General features: G+C 43.3%; 2 protein-coding genes and 1 long non-coding RNA gene across 3 annotated transcripts; 1 reads left to right on the forward strand and 2 right to left on the reverse strand.

The window, feature by feature from the left end:
• Window positions 1–271: 271 nt before the first annotated feature.
• On the reverse strand, window positions 272–9,814 carry LOC309361329 (vomeronasal type-2 receptor 26-like; the record flags this gene model as incomplete). The annotated part of the gene is made up of 4 exons (XM_081896210.1): window positions 272–1,176; window positions 2,836–2,962; window positions 8,758–9,055; window positions 9,612–9,814. 4 exons carry the CDS (start codon window positions 9,812–9,814, stop codon window positions 272–274), a joined length of 1,533 nt encoding a protein of 510 aa, XP_081752336.1.
• Window positions 7,059–8,204, forward strand: LOC309365470. The gene is made up of 2 exons (XR_014166177.1): window positions 7,059–7,856; window positions 7,958–8,204. It is a non-coding gene; the product is annotated as an uncharacterized lncRNA (long non-coding RNA).
• A 3,748-nt stretch (window positions 9,815–13,562) lies between the features above and the next one.
• On the reverse strand, window positions 13,563–24,369 carry LOC309361343 (vomeronasal type-2 receptor 26-like; the record flags this gene model as incomplete). Its single annotated transcript, XM_081896212.1, has 5 exons — window positions 13,563–14,473; window positions 15,790–15,916; window positions 21,693–22,502; window positions 23,045–23,213; window positions 24,146–24,369. The coding sequence occupies 5 exons, from the start codon at window positions 24,367–24,369 to the stop codon at window positions 13,563–13,565; spliced, it is 2,241 nt and encodes a 746-aa protein (XP_081752338.1).
• Between the last annotated feature and the right edge of the window lie 2,867 nt (window positions 24,370–27,236).

Here is a 27,236-nt window from a genome sequence, read left to right on the forward strand (position 1 = left end):
GTCCCAATCAATTTTCCTATTAAATTAATATATTGAAATGCAGGAAGTGCCAAGAACCTGAATTTTAAGAGAAAGACATTCAGCTTTCCAAGTTAAAATAGCACAATTAAAAATAAAATGTAAACATTTAGACACTTCTTAAAGGTTTGAAAAGTAACCATCAGAAAAGGAGCCATAAACATGCTTTTAAATCTAAGAAGCTACATTTGCAAGGCAAGTATGTTTTTTTCAACATTACTGTGCTGGACAACAGTTGTTGAAAATGAGTTATTTAAGAACCAGCTTTTGTTGTCAGATGCTCTTTTGTGTTCAGATCAGGCCTGAGTACAATTATGTAGCACTTGGGAATGAAGATGCAGCCCAGAAGCCCAGCACTGGAGGCCAAGATAGAGAAGACCTGCACAGCCACCATGTATTTCCCCTTTGTGCTCAGATAGGAGGGCACAAAGGAGACCCAAACACTGCAGAAGACCAGCATGCTGAAGGTGATCAGCTTGGCTTCATTGAAGGCCCCAGGCAGCTTCCTGGCCAGGAAAGCCACTGTGAAGCAGATGGAGGCCAGAAAGCCCATGTAGCCAAAGACACCATAAAACATGGCAACAGACCTTTCATTGCATTGCAGGATGATCTCTCTGGGCTGGGAATGCATGTCAGACTCTGGGAAGGGAGGAGAGATTCCCAGCCAGAAGATGCAGATGACAACTTGGACACTTGAACAGGAAATGACAATGGAGTTGGTCAGACTCTTCCCCAGCCATCTCCTCATCTTGTTTCCTGGTTTTGTGGCCAGGAAGGCCAGCACCACAGTGATGGTTTTTGCCAACACAGAAGAGATGGCAACTGAGAAGATGATGCTGAAGGCCATTTGTCGGAGAAGACAGGTCACTTTCCTTGGCCTTCCAATAAAGAGCAAGGAGGACAGAAAGGAAAGCAGGAGGGAGATGAGGAGGCTATAGGAGAGGTTCCGGTTGTTGGCTTTGACTATGGGAGTTTCTCGAAATATAATGAATATTCCTAACACAACACACGTGGTTAAGGATAAGAATAGGGCAAAGGAAGCTAGGAAAATCCCCAAAGCTTCTTCATAATCCAGGAAGGTGATGATCTTGTAGAAACATTGATCTCTGTCCTTGTTTGGATGCTGATCTTCTGGACACCTGGTGCAATGCTCTGCATCTGGAATGAACACAAAGAATATCAACTTTACTGTAATGCTTTTCATGAACAAAAAAGTAATACCAAAGTGGTCTCCACTAAAAGGAAACTTAACTATATTCATTAAAAATCACTGCATATAAATAGGGAGAGTATTTATTGGTATTAATAATATTACGAGACAGGAAAACCTGAGGCAATGGGGGCCGCTAGGCGCGCATTGGAAGATGGCCGACAATTCCATCTCTCCATCTCACATGGGGTAATTAAGAGGCTGATATGGGAGTATGCAGCCTCCCTTGTTACCCCTGGGAGTGGGGTAATACTGCATCGCCTGCTGTTGCCATAAATCACCCCCGAGTTCGAAAGGGGGTGAAGGCACTAGGCGCACAGCACCCGTGTGACACGGCTCTCCCGGACGCTGTCTCTGATCGCACAAACTGGTTGCAGGAGCTCAAAATAAACAATTAGAGAGAAGCAAATGCACATATTTCAAGTGAAGAACGGGAGTTAAGACTGCTAATTGAGGTGACCTCTATAAAGTAGAGCGACGGGTTGGATTCAACAGGAAAATATTCATGAAGAAGATACATCAAAGTGTCGGTATGTCGGAACGGGATTGGAAGGGGGGGACTTTTCTTTTTTTCTCTATGTGATTACCTAACAACCCCTCCCCAAGAAAGAACCGTTGCATAATTGACTATAAGCAGGATGATAAAAAGTTGTGTGGAAATAAATTATTAACCAAAGGTTTGACGTATGGAGATCTGGAAAAGAATAAAGGCTTTTGGAATGGCGCAGTCTTAAAAAGAGAGTCGCCATCTTGGCAGGTTTTATGACTCTTGGACGAATGGAAAAACCCACACAGGATTATAAAAATATCTGTTTTCAACTCACTTGTGGAGATTTTCAAAGGTCAAAAAGAGAAAGGAATAATATATGAAAACAACAAGAAGAGATTTGGAAAACAACAAGAAAGGATTGGATAGAACTGTGAACATCATTTGGACAGAATTGTGGATATTAAAGCAGCAGCAGCAATAAGATGATCGGATCCTTTTCGGAACTTGAAATATGGGTACCCCCAACAAAAATTTAAAATTTGGCTCTGTAATTTGGAATTAATGTGATTTGATTGGTCTGTTAATATATATTTTTTTTTTTAAAAAAGGAAAACCTGAGGCAACTGGTATGTCGTCAATTGGTGGTAAAAACAATGGGGAGAGAATTCCATATACTAAGGGAATCACAATGCAGGAGGCCCTCAATAATATTTCTGATAGGAAAAAAAGAATTCTAAGCCATGGTGACCCCTTTCCTGAAAAAGTGTCAATGTTAGGATAAGGGTCCTGAGGCCAAAAGCTTCTAATATGACACTCAAAAGGGAAACATCTGTGCCTGATAATCATCTGGGAGTTCATGGTGCCTCTTGTGCCAAGTTTGACTAATTGTCAAAGTACTGTCAATTTCCCACATCTCAGGATTTTCTCCCACTCTGTGTAGGCTTCTAATTGTCATTCAATGTGTCAATACAGTATATATGAACACCCAATAGGGAAAATGCCCAGTTGTGTTGTAGCAGTGCATCAGTTCTAGAACTCCCCTTTACTAAACCCCAAACACCAGAAAGGTCCTTTGTCCTCTTCCCCAAGCGCAGGTCTTTCTGCTGGTGTCACCCACCTTCCTGAGGGGCCATTGTTCCTTCTGCACAGGGAACGCAGTCATAGCAGCAGAGCAGCATTCCTTCCTGAACTACCTTGAAGAATCCAGGCTGGCAACTTTCCACACACCTGGAAGTAGGCAGGGGCTGAGCATAAAGGGGCATCAAGGAAAATGCGTTAAGGCTGATGATTTAAGAATGATAACAATGTATTACTTGATTAATTATCTTTAACAAAACTTATTAACTGCTTGATTGCAGCAAAACCTCTAACGATAATGTTTTCCTATTAAATCAAAACCCAAGATTCTTCCTCTTCCCTTCTCCTGCTGCTCAGTTGTGTTTCAGTTTGGTTTGTTAAATCCGCAAAGCATAGACCTCCCCTCTTGGACTTGATACAGTGTCATGATTGCTGTATAAATCAGAGGTAACTAAACTAAGGATAATATAAACCTTCTGTTGATTTGGCCAAAGAGTGGGCTTGATTGAGAACCACAACTCTCAAGTCCTCAGTCCAATATGTTTTACCATCAGCCATTTTCCAGTACTCTAAATTATTTTTATATTTCATTGTACGATTCAGTTTTATAAAACATATTTGCACAAACATATTTTATCAAAAGGGAGGTGTCTCAAAACCTTTTAGCATCACAGTATAACTGCAGCAGACATACAGCACAGTAAAACTATTTCCAGAAAATAATCCTTGTTTTGTTTGTTTTTTTAAAAAAAAGTGGTCCTAGGTGCCATATAGAATTTGGGGGAGGGGGTCCAGATATTAGCCACCCTTCATATAAATAAATGATAAACTGGTGAAGAAGTTTCTGTCACCACAACCTGTTTTTGAACTGGAGCTGGGGCAGTATTTTCTAACAATATTTTTTTCATTCACCAAATTCCACTTTCCTTCCCCTGTTGCTCAGCTCTGTTTCAGTTTCGCCTCTTGTGCATGATAAAGTTTCATGATCACTGTATTAATCAGAGGAAGCTGAACTGTTTTCATTTGAGGGCGATAGTGACCCAAGTGGAACCTTCTGTTTGTTTGGCAATAGTTTCAAAGTGGGCATGATTGAGAACCACAGCTTTCAAACCAACTGCCATCCAGTAGGTTGTCCCATCAGCTATTTTCCGCTACATTATATTTCATAATAGGATTTAGTTTTAAAAAAATTTGCACAAACATATTTGATCAGGAGGGAGTGGTAGGTGCCACATAGAATATGAGGGAAGAAGGTCCAGATATTAGCTGCCCCTGGTAGGAAAAATAATTAACTGGTGAAGTGTTTCCTCTCCCTACAACCTGTGTTTGAACAGGAGCTGGGACAGTATTTTCTAAAAATATTTTTTCATTCATTCAAAGGTTTAGAAAAGGATCTAAGTGCAAAAGTTGAGGGATGGTTAAATTTCCTTGAAGGCTTCAAGTTAGGAGGCCATCTCTTCCAGCAAACAAACCTATTGTTGCATAGAACATGGATTTACAGCAGCATTTCAGGAAATATTGCTAGCATTGATTGTCAGCAAAGCTCCTAGTTTGTTGTTTTAGCAATAAATGTGAAATAATTAACAGCCAGAGTCGTCTCGTGTTTGTGGGAGAGACCAAGCCATAACACAGATGCTGCTAAAAGCCACACTCTCCTACAGATTTTTTATGGTTTAAATATGACAGGGGAAGGGGAAAACCATTGGCCACCTCTTCTACTTACTAAAATAAGCAACCGCCTAGAAATCACCCAGCCAAACAGCTGAATCCTGCATATACACAGTTTCACAGGGACCTACTCTTAAATCTTCAAGAAATGCAGAAGGCACCTAAAGGTAGCCACACACCAAGCATGGTGACAGTCAGGAGTTCCCAGCTTGATAACACAGTAAGCGTAGGTAATTAAAAATGAAGATTTATTACAAAAACAGATAGCTCTGGATGGCTCTAACACAGCCACCACCATTGTCACTCAAGATGAGCCTTCTGAAGACTCCTTCTGGTGTCTACAGAATATATTGAACTTATGCCTCTTACATCTCTTGTTTTGCTTCCTGTCTAGCAGTCCTCCTATTCACCAACTCCTCAGACTTATTGGATCAGCTTCAGCCTCTTCCTTTTCTGAGACAATATTTGTGTCTGTTCACGCCTATTTGAGCTTTCTGAGAGCTTTGGCTGAGTTCCAGCCCACTCTTGGTCGTTCCCCTGGCAACCTTCATTCCAAGGGATGGGGAAGTCTCCTCTGACTGCTGTTCAGTCTGTATCCGATCTGACCATCTCTGTTCTGCAGCTGGCTGTAAAGTTCCACTAGGAGCTGGCTCATTCCAGACAGTGACATGATTAGAGCTTATGGGATGGGAAATCCAATAAAAGGAAACAAATTATTTCTCCCACCTGGTTGTGCCATTTGGGGCACACAGTGGCATTCTGGTCGATGTTGCACTTCAGGGCCAGGGATCTCTGTCTCATGATGCTCCCAATCCTCTCTCTAAGGAGGGACTTATTGGGAAACACCACCCAGTTCACAATGTCCAAGTCAGCTGCCAGTTCCCCATTCTCATCCAAATACACTCTGTCCATTGAAGAATTGTAAAATTGGGAGTCTCCCAGGAAAGAGTGGAGCTAGAATGGCAGAGAAAAGGGCCACATATAGAACAGGGGAAACAACACTGACTATTCAACATCTGCGCATTTCATGCTTTGATCTGCTCTCATTTGGTATTGCCTATAGAGTGTCAAGGACTGGTTGGGACTGGTTGGGCAGTCTGAAGAATTGTGGAAAGCACCAGCCAGAGAACTTCCAAGGGAACCCCCAGGAGAGGAGGCTCAGAGCCAGAGGATTGGTGGTGGGACACTGAGGAGAGCTCAGAGGAAGAAGACTGCAATGGGGGGCTGGATGCTGAAGGGGCAACAGGGTTTAGTGAGCAGGGAGAGTCGGTGATGGGGAGCAGTACAGAGTGTGAGGCTGAAGCAGAGGAGAAGGGTGAAGAGGCTGCTGGAGATTCCAGGGACCATTTGGGAATGCCAGGGACAGAGGTATCTAAATTGTACAGAAATTTATTTATGCATGCAACAACAGCAGCTACTCTCCTAAAAAAGGAAAGAAGCAGAAGGAAGAATGGATACAAAATCTAATGGAATATGCAGAAATGGCAAAAGTTCCCGGAAGAATAAGAAATCATGATAACAAACTTATAAAAAATGGTTTATTGAATATTTGCAGATAAATTACAAATATCTAAAACCATTGGCAGGATTATTGTAACAACCTGTAATTTCATGAGAATATATATTTAAATTAGATAATTAAATGAGCAAATTAAATGAATTTGGATATGCCAAAGTTATAAAAAAAGCAAGTTTAATGAACCACAGAAAGAGGTGGATGGAAGTCAAACGTTGAAATGTTAAAATGATTGTAAAACTAATGAAATGTATAAATTGTAAAAGTATAAATAAAAACTTAAAAAAAGATAAAAGACCGAATGAGAAGTGTTGCCGAGTCATATGCCGTTGTCTTGAATAAATAGTTAAGAACTGCCTGCCTTGGTGTTCTGACCTGCATGTGACTCCAGTCTGGCACCAAAAGATGTATAATGAAGGTGCCAGACAAACCTCCCTGGAGACAGCATTCTCCAAATGGGGAGCCAGTGCATAAAAGGCACATTCTCGTGTTGCCACCCTCCAGACTCCTCATGAGGGAGGGACATGAAGAAGGGCCTCAAACAATGATTGCAGTTGTTATCTGCTCTGCATAAAAAAAATTCAAGATATATAAAATGGAAAATTTAGTTGAATGCATATTAATGGGATCAGAATATACTGTGGTACCTTGGTTTACAATCATGCTCTGTTCTGGAGGTCTGGTTGTAAACCAAAACAGGTTGTAACCCAAGGCGCGCTTTCACCAATGGGGCCTCCCCCACCAAAATGTGTTGTAATCCAAAAAAAGGGACATGCACTTCCGGGTTTGACGTGGTTGTAATCCAAAACGGTTGTAATCCAAAGTGGTTGCAAACCAAGGTACCACTGTAAATACACCAAAAATATGACAGATGTCCACATATACTCTTAACATAATGAGAAGATGAGTCACTCAGACACTTAATAGAGGCTCCAGCAACACACACAATCCTATGGAGAAAGGGTAGAGCTTAGTGGAGCTCAGAAGATGCCAAAATTACACCCTAAACAGGAGGGAGAGTCAGTGCAATGCCATCTTCCCAGCCCAAGGGAATTCTTATGGAGGAGGTGGGGGTCGAATGGGCCACCTCAAGGCAAAGAAGAGGTTAGGCTAGTGGTGGGAAGTGTTCCCAGAGAGACTATCCTCAGGGAGGAGATAAAAAGGATTCAATTCATAGCACTTCACAAAGGGATTTGCAAAATTTCACCTCCCCCCTACAACCCCCAATTCTCAGACAATCTCCAAGACTACCATTCTGGAATTGTACAATTGATAGCGATGTTTGGCTGAGATGTCAGTGATGGGAAAGGAAATACCTGCCATGGCTGTAGCCTTTGAACTTCCAGACTGTCCTTCAACCTCCACTTAGATCTAGAGGAATACGCAGCATTTAAGGAACGGGCCACAGCTTGGACAGTGTTGTAAATCCTGTAGCTGTTTAGAGATAAGAGTCTTTCCAGATATTCTTGGGGCAGCATCTCCAGTTCCTCCCTTTCTCGGCATCTTGCCCAGCTTTTCACTGACAATGTATGCTCTAAATAGGAACAAGTAAAAGCTTCCTCCCAAAACTGCTGAAGTGCAAAGAAAAAGGCATCTATATCATCATATTTGGCCCATTTATTTGCCCCAATAGAGAAAGAAAGAATACTGTGGAAGTGCTGGAAATCTAAACCACTGTTGATTAACTCAATTAAGTCTACACTCAAATCCCACATCGATGTTGTGATCAAGACTTTCCCCACAGTGAGTTTGACTAGCTTATCAAATATCATTTCAGCAACTTGCATTCCCTTCCAGAAGTAAGTAGATTCTACGTAATATATGAATACTTGGACTTGTCGCCACTTTTCTGATGGTGGACCTTTGGACCTCATACGGTATGTATTATGTTGTGGAAAGCTTAGTGAGATAGCAACACAAATGCCACTCTCTACAAACATAGGTGTCAATGTCTTCATGAACGTCTCTCCGTTTTCAGTGTCTGGAGCAATGAGACCAATGAACGTCCATCTGAAGTGATGGAGCAGCTTGACAATCGGTGGGTAAACAGCCTCTTCTTTGGGGACCGTCCGATAGAAAAAGGGGAACTGCCTCTTGTCATTTAGAACATGTGAGCCAAAAGCATAGCTGGCCTGGCAAAAAAAGAAGGACTGTTGGTTTGCATTGTTTGGGTTCAAAGACGAAATAATTCATACCCCAAATAACATATATTTGCTTTGTAAAAACATGTGTTTTGTTGGTTTTTTGCCCAGACTTTTCTTGACATATAAGACTGGATTCCATTTTTATTTTTATGAATCCCCACAGTTCCTGTTTTTAAAATACGCCTTTATCCTTTTATTTTAATGCTTTATACTGTTGATTTGTTTCAACAATTTTGTTACTGTTTTAGGTTGTGCACTACTAAAAGTTTTTTTAATAATTGAGTGGGTTATGAATGTTTTCAATTAATAAACAAATTTTACAGTTTCACTCAGAGGAAACTTCCCCGCTTTATCCAATTTTTAGTGGCATGGCCACTAGTACGAGGGAAGTTCCCTTCCTTCTCATTTTATATGCACATGCATACAAACACGCAAACACAGGAATTAGCATTTGACACAAATGAAAGGGAGGAAGGACAGTTAATATCCAAAAGAGCACAGTTATTCATCTGACCATTCCTTATCTCCTTTCTTCAATCCCTTGACATCCAATGTCTTCCTCATTCGGAGTTGACACTACCCAAAATTTTCATGCCTGAGCCCAGCCAGATAATCCCACCATCTCCATTCCTACCTGTGGCATTTTATAGATGCTCAACATGCTTGAAATCTGGATGGAGTTCTCAGAGTCAGAGTCAGCCCCTTCCAGAACAGCAATCAAGTTATTCTTTCCTCCGCAGTTGTAGTTTGGAATATTCGCCTGTCTAGAAGAGACCAAGTCTACCAAAGCTTCATACGTTATCCTTCCATGAAAAAAGTTCTCATAGATATTGTAGCCCAGAGTGATGTTGGGCAAGAGCCTGGGATTCTGGTTAATCTCTTGAATGGCAAAGAAGAACGAGAGGGGCACCCAGTACCTTGTTCCTCCTTTGCTGAAAAAATGTACATATCACATCATATCCTCCAGCATTCAGTGACAAGCTTCTAAGGATAATATAAAATCCTGGATTCAATTTCTAGAATTCAATCACCCTAACACTGATCCAAATTCGGACGTTTGATAGTAAATTCCCAATGAATGATGAGTGTTGGGAAAGCCTTGTTCAATCAATACTCATTATCCCTTGGAAAACAAAACTAAAGCAGAATGAATTTCTAATGATGGAATTAGACATGCATAGACTTTCAAAGAACAATAGGAGTTAAAAGGTTTTTAAAGGCTCATTAAATGACACAGAACATCTATTGCTCTCTCTCCTCCGCCCTCCCCCAATCCGGTTATATTTATAATTAATTTTATTGATTTGTTTTAAAAAAGAAGTGCAAACATTAAAAAAGAAAGAAAATGAAGAATTAAAAACTTAAATCCAAAAGCATCACAGCCTGGAAGGCCCAAAGTACACAGATACACCAAGCTCCAAAATGATGATAAGTAAAAATCAATATTGAATGGAGCAGCAGTAACCCTATCCCCATAAAATGACTCACTGCTTAAAGCTGGTAGAGGGAGACTCCTTGAAGTGCTGTAGATTAAATATAGCAAATCTGGCAGAGATGACTCCACTAATGAGGTGGTCTCCTGGCCTGTAATAAATGAATGGCTCAATCCAGTCTCTCTCCAAAGTCAAGGGGCATTTTGCCTTCACTCCACAGTCTGCATGAGGCAGGAAGAGCAGGAGAAGCAGTACCATTCTGTACCTGCTTGGAACACCTTCCTTTCCTGTCACTGCTCCTCTGAACTAGAAGATAATTAGATAATGTGGATGGAATCCAACCAAGGCTTGACATCTAGAAGGGATAGACGTATAGCAATTTGCCTGTCCTAAATCTGAACCCCAATTCTGAGTGGTACACAAGGCCTTTATGTACCAATCCTTCCCTGCTCTGATGAAATATGTTAATAACTTCATGTTGTTGTCAATTCTGATATCTCCTTGATTGGACTCAAAGGTGATCTTTGGACAAATCTCTGGAGCTTTGTTGAAAGGGTGATGAAAGAAAAAACCCCTCTGTGATTTTGATAATTACAAAGGGAAGAAGCATGGACTCTGAAATGCCCTCAGTTCTTTACATGGCTTCATGCACAGGTGCAGGCTGGAGAAAAACATGTTTGCAAAAACTCCCATATGTGCCTTCAAACTCTGAGAGGCATAACAGAATGGGAAGCTGAATATGTCTAACTTTGATGAAAGAAGCTCATTCCACACACTCCAACATTCCTCTGATGTAAATCGGGGTGCACATATTTTGGTGCCATGCTCTCATGGGAGCCTGCTGACCTGTGCGTCAGTGCGGCACCACTGCAAGCTTGAGCAGGGTCAGGCCTGGGATATGGAAGGCTGAAGGTTTAGAAGGGTTGTGCTTCTGTATCACAAAGGCTGACAGGGAAGTGCCGGGCCATTGCAGGTCAAGAAGGGGCTGGGGAGACAGCGAGGTCATCCTGGCTTGACTACTTCAGATCAAGAAGTTGCAGGAAACTTAGCTCCAGCCCCGCCATTCCCCTCTAGTTTCTCACTCTGGAGCCCTCCCCAACAGACAGAGACTGCAATATGGGAGTGAGCTCCTCCCCAGGGTCTTTCTGTCAACATGTAGGACTCTTCTAGATCAGGGTGTGAGAGGAGGAGAGCGAGCAGGACTGAGACTGTTCTGCTGCGGGATGGCAGGTGTACCCTCTGATTCCTCACTGTCTGCTCACATTGAGACACTCAGCCTCCGGCCTTGTCCTCCACCTTCTGACACCCCCCTTGATTCCAGCACCTCCCAGCTCAACCCTTCCCCCTTGTCCCACCACCAGGACCCAGGGGTTCAGTCCTCATCTTCCCTGTCTTCCTTGAAGGGCTCTTGGATGGGAGGCTCCCCCACTCTTCCTCATCCAGCCAGTCCGTGATACTTGAATACGGACCATGTTGAGACACAGGTCAACTGAGGTTGTTTTTTTTTTTAATATTTTTATTAGTTTTTACACATATTGATGACAATACAAGACAAACACAAACATCAAAAACAAACAACAAAAATTGACTTCCCCATGCCTTCCCTTCGCCACATCCTTGTTTTACCATTTTTCGAGCAACTCATCAATCAGTCTTTAGTTAAGTCCCTTTTAAATTTCCTTGAACTTTAAGATTTACAGCTGTAGTTCTTTGTTTCCTACCCCTTAACATCTTATCAGTCCACAATTTTACAGTAATTTTTTAGATATGTTTTAAATTTCCCCCAGTCCTCTTCCACTGTCTCTTTCCTCTGGTCACGGATTCTGCCGGTCATCTCTGCCAGTCCCATGTATTCCATCACCTTCGATTGCCATTCTTCCAGAGTAGGTAATTCTTGCATCTTCCAATACTTTGCACAGGTCAACTGAGGTGACCCACCCCCAGCCACTGCAGGAAGCTCTATGGTCTGCAGGCCCCACACTTGGCTTCTGGAAGGAGACAAAGGTCTTGAGGGCTGCATTCAGCCCTTGGGCTGTGCATTGGAGCACCCCAACTTAGAGGAACTAGACAAGCATGTCTGATTTCACCCTTGCTTTTTCATATTTGCTTCTGCTATTAGACAACATAGGGAGATCCACAATTCAGTTGAATATAAATTGAATTCATATGCAGATGATATTCTTCTGATTGTTTCTAAACCTCATTTTACAGTCCCCATGTTTATGGTGATAGATGTCTTTGGTTAAAGATCGCAATACTCTGTTAACTGGTGCAAAGTGGAATTGGTGCCTACAAGTGAAAATTTACTTACCCATTCATTTAAGGAGTATCATTTCCACATTCACTTATAATTCACTTTGTAACATGTAATATTATATATATATATATGAGAGAGAGCGCGATAGCGATAGCGCTTCCTTCAGACATTATTAGTTGGGAGTCATTAAGCCTTCCTCTTTGGGCAAGAACATTAATAATACATCGTAAACAGTTGATAAAGTCACAGTCTGGTATATCTTTTTAAGTTAGCCGATATTTAAAGCTTCTTGGGGACATTTTCACCGTGTTATGATTTTTTTATATTATTTTGTAGCCCTTAGCAACTATTGTCCCTGGGTGCTGTTTAATGGGCAAATAGGGAGCCCAGTGAACTTTCCCCCCCAATCTTTTTAAAAGCCAAAGAATAATGATGTAAACTTGAATCCCAAATCGAAGGACAATTATTCAGTGTATGAGCTGCTGTAACCCCATGTTCTGAACAAGACCCCTCCCCCTGTCTTCAAAGGTTTAATCTTCATCTTGATAATGATGGACGAGTGTCTTTCCAGAACTTCTGAGGCCTGCTTATTAATCTCTCATTGACCTTAGGAGAGAAATTCTTGGCAGTCAGATATTCTGACCACCTTTTATCACCAAATAATTATCCATGCTGGCAGATGAGCAAGCAATGGACTCTTTCCAGTTTGCCATGCTCCACTGGGAGTCCAAATGAGCATCTTTTTTGATCCCTTTGTGGGAGGGTGCCCTGGATAGTGTGACCTTGTTCCCACCCTCCACAATCTAGGTCTTCCCACCACCTGTTATCTATGGATTAAATGTGTCTCTGAGTGTTTATTTTAGCAGTTCTGCCCTGCCTCTTATATGCCAGAGGGCCAGCTGGAGCTAATCTTGGGTGGATTGACTTCTATAATGACAAGTTCTCCCATATCTAAAGAAGTCAGGAGACAGAGCTTCAGCTACAGAGAATCAGAGATAGCCCAGATGAAAGAGGGAGAATGTCTCCACTCATCATGGTAGTGGAAAAGCAACAGCAGCAACCGCAACTCCAGTCAGAGTCAAATAGGAGCACATGCTAGAAATACTCAAGCAATTTTTATTTCAAGGAACTGACCGTGGCTTTGAGACTAGAGAGGCTGCACTTCCCTTGTTGCTACCTCTGCTCAAAGATGTATTGGAAGCTATCCTAATCCGTTTTCTTTTAAATTAGTATTTTAAAGTACAGGAACAGCCAAAGAGTATGATTTTTAAGAAGACAACACTCAAATGATGTCATGTTTACAGCACAATGAAAAGTAAAGCTTAATCGTTTAGACATATTTTAAATCCATCAGACAAGGAGGCATAAACATTGTTTCCTGCAAGTTGAACCTAGGTGTGCACTAGCTGAATAGAAAGTAAAAAAAATCCTTCCAGTAGCACCTTAAAGACCAACTAAGTCAGTTCTAGGTATGAGCTTTCGTGTGCATGCACACTTCTTCAGATACACGTGTATCTGAAGAAGTGTGCATGCACACGAAAGCTCATACCTAGAACTGACTTAGTTGGTCTTTAAGGTGCTACTGGAAGGAATTTTTTTGTTTTGACTATGGCAGACCAACACGGCTACCTATCTGTAACTGAATAGAAAGTAGTATTCTTTCACTGAAACATGATGGATTCGCCATTTGCCAGATTCAGAACCTGATAGAACACTAGCTCTAGATCATCAAACCATCACAGAACAAGATCACATACCACCCTTTGATTTCATCATTAGATCCTCCTTTGTATTCAAATCAGGCCTGAGTAAAATTATGTAGCACTTGGGAAAGAAGATGCAGCCCAGAAGCCCAGCACTGGAAGCCAAGATAGAGAAGATCTGCACGGCCACCATGTATTTCCCCTTTGTGCTCAGATAGGAGGGCACAAAGGAGACCCAAACACTGCAGAAGACCAACATGCTGAAGGTGATCAGTTTGGCTTCATTGAAGGCCCCAGGCAGCTTCCTAGCTAAGAAAGCCACTGTGAAACAGATGGAGGCCAGGAAGCCCATGTAGGCAAGGGCACCATAAAACATGGCAACAGACCCTTCATTGCATTGCAGGATGATCTCTCTGGGCTGGGAATGCATGTCAGACTCTGGGAAGGGTGGAGAGATTCCTAGCCAGATGATGCAGATGACAACTTGGACACTGGAACAGGAAATGACAATGGAGTTGGCCAGACTCTTCCCCAGCCATCTCTTCACTCTGTTTCCTGGTTTTGTGGCCAGGAAGGCCAGCACCACAGTGATGGTTTTTGCCAACACAGAAGAGACGGCAACTGAGAAGATGATGCTGAAGGCCATTTGTCGGAGAAGACAAGTCACTTTCCTTGGCCTTCCAATGAAGAGGAAGGAGGACAGAAAGGAAAGCAAGAGGGAAACAAGGAGGATATAGGAGAGGTCCCTGTTATTGGCTTTGACTATGGGAGTTTCATTATACTTAATGAATATTCCTAGCACAAGGGCTGCACTTAGGGTTAAAACGATGGTCAAGGAAGCCAGGAGAACCCCCAAATATTCTTCATAAGCCAGGAAGTTGACGCTCTTGTGGAGACATTGATCTCTGGCCTCATTTGGATGTTGATCTTCTGGACACTTGGTGCAATGTTCAGCATCTGGAAAGAACAAGACCAACTTTGTATCCTTCTGTATTGCTTTTAATGTGCAGACTGTGATATCAAAGTAGTTCCCACTAGAAGACACATAACTAGATCCAGTAAAAAATAATTGCATATGACCCTGGAAATCAGAAATTTGGACTCAGTATCAATAACATCAAGGATGATGGACTGCTTGAGGCAACAGGTATGCCATCCACTGGTGGTGAAAACAATGGGTAGCATGACCTAAGGGTCATCTAGTCCACCCCCTTGAATCTCAATGAAAGCTTCCATGACAGGTGGCTGTCCAACCACTGCTTAACAACCTACAAGGAAGAAGAGTTTGGATTTGATATCCCGCTTTATCACTACCCGAAGGAGTCTCAAAGCGGCTAACATTCTCCTTTCCCTTCCTCCCCCACAACAAACACTCTGTGAGGTGAGTGCGGCTGAGAGACTTCAGAGAAGTGTGACTGGCCCAAGGTCACCCAGCAGCTGCATGTGGAGGAGCGGGGATGCGAACCCAGTTCACCAGATTATGAGTCTGTCACTCTTAACCACTACACCACGCTGGCTCTCAGGAAGGAGAGTATATCACTTTCTGAGGGAGACTTGCCATCAAGCCTTACCATCAAAACGTTCCTCCTGATGTTTAGTCGGAATCTCCTTTCTTGTAATGTTAAGACAGTTTTCCAGGTCCTACTCATTGGGGCAGGAGAAAACAATTTGACTGCCCTTTAGATATTTGAAAATGACTAAAGTATGTCCTTTCAGTTCCCTCTTATCCAGCCCAAACATACCCAGCTCCTTCAGCTATCGCTCCTAAGGCTTCGTTTCCAGATCCTTTATCATCTTGGTCGGCCTCCTCTGCACACGTTCCAAATTGTCCATATCTTCTTATATTTTGACACACAGAACTGGACACAATATTCCAGGTGGGGTCTGACCAAAGCAGAATGAAGCAGTGCTATGGTTTTCCTTGATCTGGAAACTAGACTTCTGTTGATGCAGCTTAGAACAGCATGAACTGTTTTTGCTTATGCATCACACTATTGACTCCTGTTAAGCATGTGGTCTACTAATTCCCTAGATCCTTTTCAGGGGTACTAATGGCAAGCCAGGTGTTCCCCATCTTACATTTGTACAGCTGGTTATTCATGCCAAAGTGTATAACCTTATATCCCCCCCCTTATTGAAACTTAATTGGTTTATGTGGGCCTACTTCTCCAATCTGTATTGGAGTTATCATCAGTTCTAAATTTCCCCCTGTATATTGGAATGAAGTGATTTCCTCTTCCTCAAGGGCAGCCCTTTCTGCTGGCATTACCCACCTTCCTGAGTGGAGATGGTCCCTTCTGCACAGGGAACACAATCATAGCAGCAGAGTGGCATTCCTTCCTGAACACGTTTGACCAATCCAGGGCTGCAACTTTCCACACACTTGGAAGTAGGGAAGGTCTAAGCAGCAAAGAAATTGTGTTAGGCCTATTTATTTTTCCCTATGTAAATGAGACATCAGTTTGGGAAGGCCCAGGATTCTCATGTGAACCCTGCAACTAAGGCTTAGTGGCATTGAGTGTGCATTCCTATCTCGGGCAGGTTCACTAGCCATGCATGCTCCTGGTTGGGGTTAGGCTGGCCTCAGTTCTACATGCTCTGCTAACCTTCTGGTTCTCCTATTGTGGGGCTACACATGAAGAAACCTGGAAGCTGCAAATAGTGTGAAGTGAAACAGCCAGGCTGCTCAGTGTGGGAGCAGCCAAGTGGGACAGAGGTAGAAATGTGGAGAACAGAACAAGAGATTACTAGAACCACACTGGCTGTGTGTTGGCTACTGAGCCCAATTCAGCATGTCGCTACTTGGATCAGAGCCTAAGTTCTTACAGGAAGACCCGACCATCCCCCCTCCCAAATATCTGCCATGGTGAATGGTGAGATCTGCAGGATAGTTCAGTCAATTAGCACAGCATGTTGCAGCACCACAGATAGGGAAATTCATTTATCAATCTTCCATGTAGCACACCATGGAAAACAGAGAAGGTGAATGGCGAATTTACTTGATTGCTTTAACAAACTGAAAGCTATGACGAAATTTCTGTACTACCTGATTGTAATAAATCATCTTATGATACTGCTTCCATGGTTGTAAACTCTTGAAAGCACATACTTCTATTCTTCTGCCCTGTAAAATGTTGCACCAATAAAGACCACTGCTGAATCGGAGGTGGCTAACCATATTTTTTAAAGAAGGACCACAGAAATCTTCAATGGGTGTGGCCCAAGCATCAAAGCAGACATGGAGACAACTGCACTTCTCAAGGCTGCCACCCAGTAGGCTTTTCCACCAGCTATTCTCCAGTGCTTTCAATAACTTTTCTAATTGATTTTAAAATAGAGTTTTTAAAAGAAGAAATATAGATAGATTCTTTATTGTCATTACACAAGTGCAACATTGCACAAGTGCAACGAAATTGGATGCCATCCCTTAAAAACAACAAAAGCAAAACAACAACAACAACCAGACAAACCACATTCCAGCCACACCCACACCCACACCCATCAAACTCCCAGGTCACACTATCGAGTTACAGCATTCAAAAAGGCCACAGCTCTTGGATAGAAACTATTTTTCAGTCTATTTGTCCTTGACTTGATGTTTCTATATCTCCTGCCGGAAGGCAGTAGTGCAAACAGACTGTGTCCCGGGTGAGATGAATCCTGCAGGATGTTGTTTGCTTTCCTAAGACAACGGGAACCGTACAGTTCTTCCAAAGATGGGAGAGGATGACCAATAATCCTTTGGGCTGTGGTTATGACCTTCTGGAGCACCTTCCTCTCCCTAGCTGTACAACTGGAGAACCAAGCACAAATACAGTATGTGAGAATGCTCTCTATGGAGCCTCGGTAGAAGGACACCAGCAGTCTCTCACTCAGATTGTTCTTCTTTAAAAGTCTGAGGAAATAAATTCTCTGCTGGGCCTTCTTCACCAGAGCAGTGGTATTTGCGCTCCAAGTCATGCCCTGATCGATAGTCACTCCTAAAAACCTGAATTCCGCCACCCTCTCCACCCGTTCCCCGTTGATATACAAGGGCTGAATGTCCGCCTTTTTTTTTCTGTAATCCACCACCAGTTCCTTGGTCTTAGCCGTATTGAGAGCCAGATTGTTCTCTCCACACCAAACACAAAGCCGCTCCACCTCGTCCCGATAGGCGGACTCATCCCCTCCTGAAATGAGCCCCACCACCGTAGTGTCATCAGCAAACTTGATGATTTTGTTGCTGGAATAAATGGCTGTACAGTCATACGTATAGAGAGTATAGAGCAGGGGACTCAACACACAACCCTGTGGTGAGCCGGTGTTAAGGCTAAGGGCTGTGGACATATGTGACCCTACTCTAACCCTCTGAGAACGTTCTGACAAAAAATCCAAAACCCAGAGACAGGTGGAGTTGGAGAGTCCAATCGCCTCTAGCTTGGACGCCAGTCTATGGGGGAGGATAGTGTTAAAAGCAGAGCTAAAATCCACAAACAGCAGCCTCACATAACTCACCGGCTGCTCCAGATGGGACAGAGCAGCATGGAGAGTGGTGGTGATAGCGTCTTCCGTGGATCTATTTGCCCTGTATGCAAACTGGTAGTTGTCAAAAGTTGATGGAAGACAGGAAATAATGTGACGGCGCACCAGTTTCTCAAAACACTTCATGATGATTGGAGTCAGTGCAACTGGTCTGTAGTCGTTCAAGCTACTGATTGTGGATTTTTTAGGCAGAGGAACGATAGTTGACGACTTCAGGCAGGGTGGGACAATAGACTGGTGTAAGGACTTGTTGAAGATCTTAGTAAAGACCCTCGCCAGCTGATCCGCACAGCCCTTCAACACCTTTCCAGTGATGCCATCAGGTCCAGCAGCCTTCCTCGGATTCACCATCCTCAATACCTGTCTCACCTCATGCTCCTCTACAGTGAATGAGGGGCCCCTATGGGCTGGTGGCTGTAATACCGGCGTCTCAGGTGGCTCCTTCTCGAAGCGAGCAAAGAAGAGGTTAAGCTCCTCCGCCAGCAAGGGGTCACCGTCGACAGCACCAAGGTTAGGTTTGTAGTTGGTAATATGCTGAATCCCCTGCCACATCTGTCTTGTGTTGTTGCTCCTTAAATTGTCCTCAATCCTCTGCCTATAATCCAGTTTTGCCCGTCGAATACCCCTCTTCAAGTTTGCTCTTGCCACACTGTAAAGCTGCACCTCGCCCGACCTGAAAGCCCTGTTCCTTTCCCGCAACAGGCACTGGACCTCTCTATTCATCCAGGGTTTCTGATTGGGGTAAAACCGGATGGATTTATTTACTGTGACAGTGTCTGTGCAGTGATTGATATAGCACAGAACTGCCGCCGTGTGCTCCTCCAGGTCTGAACGATCGAAAATATCCCAATTGGTTCTCTCAAAACAGTCCTGCAGCTGGTGAATAGCACCTTCAGGCCAGATTTTAACAGTCCTTGATATTGTGGGAGCCCGTTTCCTGAGTGGGATATATGCTGGTACCAGGAACAGAGACATATGGTCGGACTGGCCCAAATGTGGCAGCTGTAAAGCCCTATAGCCGTGATTTACATTCGAATAAACTTTATCCAGTGTCTTGTCCCCTCTTGTGGGACATTTCACATGCTGATAGAGCGTTGGGAGCACTGTTTTAAGTTCAACATGATTGAAGTCTCCCGCAATGATGTGCACAGCTTCAGGATACTTGTCTTGCTGGCTGCTGATAAGGCTCTGCAGGCATCCCAAAGCCAAGTTGGCATTGGCGTCTGGTGGCACGTATATTTGATAGGTGGGCAGTCAGGTTTTTTTGGGGGGGTATCACAGTATCACAGCAGAGACATATGGGAGCAGTCAGTAAAAACATATTTTACAAATAATTTAATTTAATTTGGCATAGATAATCTATGCAAACTCCTTATTTGGGAGGGGCATCAAGGTGAAGGTGGGACAATGGTCGGGTTCAGTTAATGGCTCAACATCACAGTCTTTCTCACACACTAGGGTGGGAAGGAAATAGGACGGCCAGCTTTAGCCATTTCCTCACTAGGAAGGGCAAGGAGAGAAATGGGCAGGACTTGTTCATTTCAAAGCCCTTTCCCTTCCCTAAGAGGAAGATCACAGTTTAAAAACCCTGATTTTCCAGTAGGCATTTGGCTTTGCGAGTAGTCAGTTGACTCTGCGATCTCCAATAGAACTCATCCACAATTCTCAAGGACCAACATACAGATGCTTAAGGACAGTTATACTCTTCCCTTTGCATTTCTGCCTTTTTATTAAGTGTGGGTTTCTGTGGGTAAATGGCCAAGCTCACTCTTCTACAAGTTGTTTGAATGCAGGTGTGAACTTCTGTTGGACATTAGGATAAGGTAAACACATATTCATAACAGGCACATGTCAGAACTCCAGCAAAAGATCCTAAACCTCCCTTTAGTGTGTGTATGAATACAGATGAGTGCAAACTCACATGTAGACTCATGACATAGTAGCACGCCGCTGGGTTTTGGGTTGGTTTCTTTTACAGTTTAAATATGGCAGGGGTTGCGGTAAACCTTGACCACCTCATCTAATTACTAAAATAAACAACCCCCTGGAAATTGCACTCCAAAACAGTTGAATCCTACATATACACAGTTTGACAGAGACACCATGCTAGATTGTAAAAAAATGTTGAATGTTGATGTTGAGAGGCAAGTGAAAGTAGCCTCACCCTAAGCAAGAAACCATAATTAGAGCTGCAACAGGATGGGAAATGCAATAAAATGAAAGGGATGATTTTGCCCACCTGGTTAAGCCATGTGTGCCATGCAGTGGAAACTTGGGCTAATGTGACCTTTAGGTCTGGGGACCCCTGTCGCTTGATGGTGCCAAAATCCAATCTAATGACAGTCTTGTTGGGGAACTTCACCCAGTTCACAACTTCCAAGACAGCTCCCACTTCTCCATTCTCATCCAAATACACTCCATCCATGGAAGAATTGTGAAACCAGACATTTCCCAGAAAAGGGTGGAGCTGGAATGGCAGAGAAAAGGGCGGGGTTTGGAATATGGGAAGCAATCATGGCTACCCAACTCTGACCTTTCCCAGCTTGAATTTCCTTTGATTTGAAGCTGGGTGCAGACTCAAGTTGCTGAGAGGCCTCCAAAATGTGGGCTACATGTAAGTTCGCTGTCAGGATCTGATTCACTACTTGGCGTAATTAGGCAGCCAGTTGACTCTTCCAGTGTTAAAGCAATTTATTATGTAGAACAAGTCACGTTCCGAGCCGTTAACAGTCACCGGTTCCTTTCAAGACATTGCAGCGCCTGGGCTGGGACTACTCCTCCAATAGGATCGCTCAGGGGAGCAATGTCTCTGACATTGGCCCAGACTGTCAACCCATATACTTATTTGGGGGCATGCCTCATTCAATTTAATAAAAACAGTTTGGGGCTGACTTTTAAAGCCCTAAATGGCCTTGGCTCAGTCTATCTGCAGGAGTGTCTCCACCTCCATCGTTCAGCCCAGAAACTGAGGTCCAGCTCCGGGGGTCTTCTGGCGGTTCCCTCCCTGTGAGAAGTGAGGTTACAGGGAACCAGGCAGAAGGCCTTCTCAGTAGTGGCACCCACCCTGTGGAACACCCTCTCATCAGATGTCAAAGAAATAAACAACTATTTTAGAAGACATCTGAAGGCAATCCTGTTTAGGGAAGTTTTTAATGTTTGATGTTTTATCATGTTTTTAACATTCTGTCAAACATCCCCCAGAGTGGCTGGCGAAACCCAGCCAGAATATATCCACCTCTCTCCTAATAAGTAAATGAGACACTCAGACAATACAGGTCCCTGTCCCTTGAAAAAAGGCTGGAGTTTTGTGGAGCTCAGTTGGTTCTGACAGAGCACCCCAGTCAGGAGGGAAGAAGCTTTAGGGAGAGAGATCTGGTGCAAGACCATTTCGCTTGCCCAAGGGAGTTCTTACATGGGGGGTGTTTACTCAGCTGAATAGGAGGGAGTGAAGCCAGTGTGGGGTGCTTTACCAGAGGGGCTGTGTCCTCTATGCAGGCCTAAAAAGGAACCCATTCAGTTCACGGCACAAAGGGGTCTGCAAAATTTCATCTCCCCACTACATTCCATAAGTTCTTAGACAATCTCCAAGACAGTTATTCTGGAATAGTACGATTGAAGGTCATGTAAGAGATGTCAGTGATGGGAAAGGAAATACCTGCCATGCTTGTAGCCTTTGAACTTCCAGACCATTTTTCACCTTCCACTTAGATCTAGAGGAATATGCAGCGTTTAAGGCATGCGCCGCAGCTTGGACCGTGTTGTAAATCCTGCGACTGTCTAGAGAGAGGGTTCTTTCCAAATCATCTTGGGCCAGCATCTCCAGGTTGTCTCTCTCTGTGCATCTTGTCTGGCCTTTCACTGACAATGCATGCTTTACATAGGAACAATTAAAGCTATCCTCCCAAAACTTCTTGATAGCAGAGTAATACTCTGGAAAACCATCATATTTTGCCACTTCACTTTTCCCAACAAGGAAAGAAAAAAGAACTTGGATATGTTGCAAATCTAAAGCACCGTGAGTGAGTTCGAAGGAGATGTCCCACATCACTGTTGTGATCAAGATTTTCCCAGCAGTGGGTTTTTTAAACATATTGATTAAATATTCCATAATTGATATTCCGAACTCGAAATAAATGGTTTCTACATAGTAGATAAATACATTGACTTGTCTCCACTCAATGAATTGAGAAAGACTGACTAACACTATCTTCCTGCCTTGTTGTAGGAGGAAGCTTTCTGAAATGGCAACACAAATGCCACTCTCTATGAGCAGAGGCGGCAAAGACCTCATGAACCTCTCTCCGTTTTTGGATTCTGGAGCAATGAGACCAATGAATGTCCATTTGAAGTGATGGAGCAGCTTGACAATTGCTGGGTATATGGCGTCTTCTTTGGGAACCGTCCGATAGAAAAAGGGGAACTGCCTCTTGTCATTCAGAAGATGGGAGCCCAAAGCATAGCTGAGCTGGCAAAAAATGGAAGACTGTTGGCTTCTTTTGTATCAAAGTTGAAATATTTCTTTCAGTGCATAACAAATAATTGTACAATAAATATGTCCCACCCCCAAGGCTTTCCTTGACACCTAACATTGGGCTCAGTTTTAATCTCCATACCTGTAAATAACTTACACCAGTTTTTATTTGTTTATAATTTAGATTGTATACTTGGGTTGTAAATGTTTTAAATTAATAAACACACCAACACTGTTTCACTCGGGATAAACCTTTCTACTTTCCTGTATTTTTATTGACATGGCCACTGGGATTGTGGACATTCTTTTCCATTCCTCATTCACACACACACACAAACACACACACACACAGACAGAGAGAGAGAGAGATTAGAATCACTATTTGACACACTACCTGACCATTTCTGATCTACTTTATTCCATGTGTTGATGTCCAAAGTCTTTTTCATTTTGATGAGGATAACATTGTGCCACCCTCTTGAGCTCTCCAGAATTAAGCCCAGCCAGAAAAATGACACACCCCTCACCATTCCTACCTGTGGGATTTTGTAGAGGCCCAACATGGTAGAAATCTGGATGGAGTTTTGAGAGTCAGAGTCAGCCCCTTCAAGAACAGCAAGCAGCTTATTCTGTTCCCCGCAGTTGAAGTTTGGAACAGTCACTTGCCCAGCAGAGAGCAGGTCTGCCAAAGTTTCACACGTCACCCTTGCATGATAAAAGTTATCATGGATGCTGTAACCTAGTGAGATGTTGGGCAAGAGCCTGGGATTCTGGTTGATATGCTGAATGGCCAACAGGAAGGACAGGAATAGCCAGTACCTTTTTAAACATTTGCTGCAAAAATGTACATAGTACATCATCATTCTCCAGCATTCCATCAATATTTTAGATTCAATTCTGCCTTTTAAAGATAATAGTGTTGCATACAAGATTTTTAAAGATAATAGTGTTGCATACAAGATTCCAGGGGTTCCAAACACTCACAAAGAGTTCAGTTTACTTGGAATGCGGCAAATCAGACACTGCGTTGTCTTTATGATACATAATTTATTTACACATACAGCAATATATATATATATATATATAAAAGGGACACCGGTGGCGCTGTGGGTTAAACCACAGAGCCTAGGACTTGCCATTCAGATGGTCGGCAGTTTGAATCCCTGCGACGGGGTGAGCTCCCGTTGCTTGGTTCCTGCTCCTGCCCACCTAGCAGTTTGAAAGCACATCAAAGTGCAAGTAGATAAATAGGTACCACTCTGGCAGGAAGGTAAACGGCATTTCCATGCGCTGCTCTGGTTTGCCAGAAGCAACTTAGTCATGCTGGCCACATGACCCGGAAGCTGTTTCTAGAACTTTACTTATGCTTATCTTGATCCAAAGCAAAAACTGGAAGCTCAACAACCAATCCTCATTTAATGATTTGCAGGTGGCTGAATAGTGTTGATCAGCCAATAGCTATTATCCTATAGCTATTATTAGGGTGCCCTGGACTTTTCCACTTGCAAAACCAAGAACAGACCCCTTTAGCCACAAGCTAAAGAACAGACCCCTTTAGCCACAAGGAGAGAACCTGGAATTGGGACTTATGAATTTTGTAGCTAAAGGAGCATTTGCAACCCTAGAAATCTACTTACTGGGCGAAGTTGGTAGAGGGAGACTCTTTGAAGGTGTGTGGCTTAAAAATAACCATTGTGCCAGAGATGACCCCACTAATGAGGTGGTCTCCTGGTCTGTAGAAACTGAATGGGTCTAGTTCATCTCTCTCCAGAGTCAAGGGGCATTTCATCTTCACTCCACAATCCACATAAGGCAGAAGCAGCAACAGCAACAGCAGCAGCAGCAGCAGCAGCAGTGCCATTCTCTGTCTACTTGGAACAGCTCCCTTCCTTGTGACTGCTCCTCTCAACTAGAGAATTATTAGAGGTAGTCAAACACTTTTTGTGACATTCAGCAGCTTTCCTAATGTTGATGGAGCCCAGCCATGGCTTCACTTTTAAAGGGGATGGAAGTCAACCTCACACCGTCATCGTCCAACTTACCTGTCCTAAATTCCAGCCCAAAGTCACATTGAAACAAAAGGCATTTATACACCGGTCTTTCCCACCTCACAAGCAAGATTCTCTCTTGATCCTCATGTTTACTTCAGAGCACTCAAATGTGATGTTTGGGCAGGTCTCTGGAGCTCTCGTGAGCAGAAGATGTGTGGAAACCTCTGTGATTTTGATAATTACAAAGGAAACATCCTCAAGAATTTATGGATGTCCGTGTGTGTGGGTAGTAGCAGGGGTGGGGAATATTTGTGAAAACTCCCAGATCTAGCTCCCAACTCTGAGATGCCCACCCTCCTCACTTGAAGTGCTAGTCACTTTGGGGCAGCCCAGGCCTAACTGCTTTAAATTTGACATTTTCTTGGAAGGAGGGCTCCCCTCTCACAGGGAAGCTGGGGAAAAAATTAATTTCAATTCAAAATTAAAAAAAATCCTTCCAGTAGCACCTTTCATGCATGCACATGAAAGCTCATACCAATAACAAACTTAGTTGGTCTCTAAGGTGCTACTGGAAGGAATTTTTTTTACAGTGGTACGTCGGGTAAAGAACTTAATTTGTTCTGGGGGTCCGTTCTTAACCTGAAACTGTTCTTAACCTGAAGCACCACTTTAGCTAATGGGGCCTCCTGCTGCCGCCGCACCGCCAGCGCACAATTTCTGTTCTCATCCTGAAGCAAAGTTCTTAACCCAAGGTACTACTTCTAGGTTAGCGGAATCTGTAACCTGAAGCGTTTGTAACCTGAAGTATCTGTAACCTGAGGTACCACTGTATTTTGTTTTGACTATGGGAGACCAACATGGCTACCTGCCTGTAATTTCAATTCAGTATGTCTTCTGAGAAGACAAGACAATGCTCCCATAACTTCACTTCCTTATTCTCACTCAGCTGAGAAGCTTTCCTCCATGTAAATGCCTCTCGAGAAGCAGCTCCTCACAGGCTTGGAGGAGGGGGAGGAGGAGAGGGGGGTGCAGCTGGTTAAAGGAAGGGTGTGTGTGAGTGCTGAATTAATTTTGCATTCAAAGCACTTCTGAAAATGAAGCATGGCATGGGGAAATGTCCCACTCCGAGTCTGCACTCTCCAAAGGGAATTTGGGAACCAACACAAACAACCTTTATTACAACAAGGGAAGGAATATCTCCTCTCCAACTCAAGATTTGCATGTTTCCTGCCTTTCTATACAACTTCTCTGTCAAGGCAACCATTATTAAAATACAAAAAGAAATGATTGATAGATGAGCCAAAGGACATTTCCAATGGCTTATCCATACTTATATTTGCCCCACACTTTCTAGGCACACGTCTGTCCTTTGAAGCAGGATGAGGCCTGCATTGAATGGCTGCAGAAATATCTAGTCACCTTCTGAGATTTATGGTTGACTGGATTTGCACTGAATTGTGTATTGTGACCTGTCTACCCCACCATCAGATAACTCTAACACCCCCACAAAAAGGTTTTGAGTCTCAAACTTCCATATGGGTCCTGAAAGAGTACAGAGAAAAAATCCATTCCCTCAGAATCATGGATGATGGAATTGGATCATGAAGAGTTTGCAACACATCCCAAAGCACTATATTCATCAAAGGCGCCCCTCAGGATTCCAGGGCCCCATAGATGACTTGGCAGACATGAAACCTCTTGTTTAGGAACAAGGCAATAGGCTGGGATCATAGAAAAGTTACATGACACCCCAAAAATATTTAGGTTCACTGGGCCTTTAAATTAAAAAGGCAATTCAGGGCCCACATGTAAGGTTAGGAGGAAGCCCAAACCCTTCAGATCAGTTATGATGAGTCACTTAAATGCACCACAACCCACCAAAACCAATCTTTATGTTAAATGGGCTCTTGAACCAAAATGAGGGTGCAGGGACTGCATGAAAGATCAGTGAAAATCAAAACCCATTCTTTGTGTTCAGGATTGATGCCATGGTCACACAGAATGGCCACAACAAGCCCTAAAAACAGGGTGGTTAGGCCCTTTCATGAAAAGGGAAGTAGAAGGGGCCACACAGAAGGTCAGGGAAACTCGGAACTTTATAGTCAAGAACAATGAGACAGTGACAGAGGTATCACATAACGTACCCCAAATATAATCTTCACATTCATTGGGCTGTTGAACAAAAATAGGAGTTATGGGGTCTCATTTAATGTTGGGGGGAACAATAATCCATTACTTAGGACTGCAGGAGAATCATAGAATTATAGAACTGGAAGGGACCCCAAGGGGCATCTAGCCCAACCCCCTGCAATGAAGGAATCTTAGCTAAAGCATCCATGAAAGGTGGCCACCCAACCTCTACTTATAAACACCCAAGGAAGGAGGGTCCACAACCTCTTGAGGGGGACCGTTCCAGTTGCTTAGAATGGCCACAATATCTCTCTCTCTCTCTCTCTCTCTCTCTCTCTCTCACACACACACACACACACACACACACACACCATGTTTGTAGTGAGACCCTAAAATATTCAATTTGGGGGATCCTATAGCTAAACATGATCCAGAGTGTGGGCAGGGCTTCCAGTGAAAATGAAGACAGGAACCAGTCACTCTCATTTGTGGTGTAGGGTGTGTATTACCAGCTGAAACTATTTAGGGCAATTTGGAAGAAAGCTCATATGGGAAAAGCCATGACTACTGTGCCACAGGGCCTGAAAGTTGGGCTTGTAGGAGAAAA

The sequence above is a fragment of the Podarcis melisellensis genome, assembly GCF_964234715.1.
Source record: "Podarcis melisellensis genome assembly, chromosome: 2".
Taxonomy (NCBI): Eukaryota; Metazoa; Chordata; class Lepidosauria; order Squamata; family Lacertidae; genus Podarcis; species Podarcis melisellensis.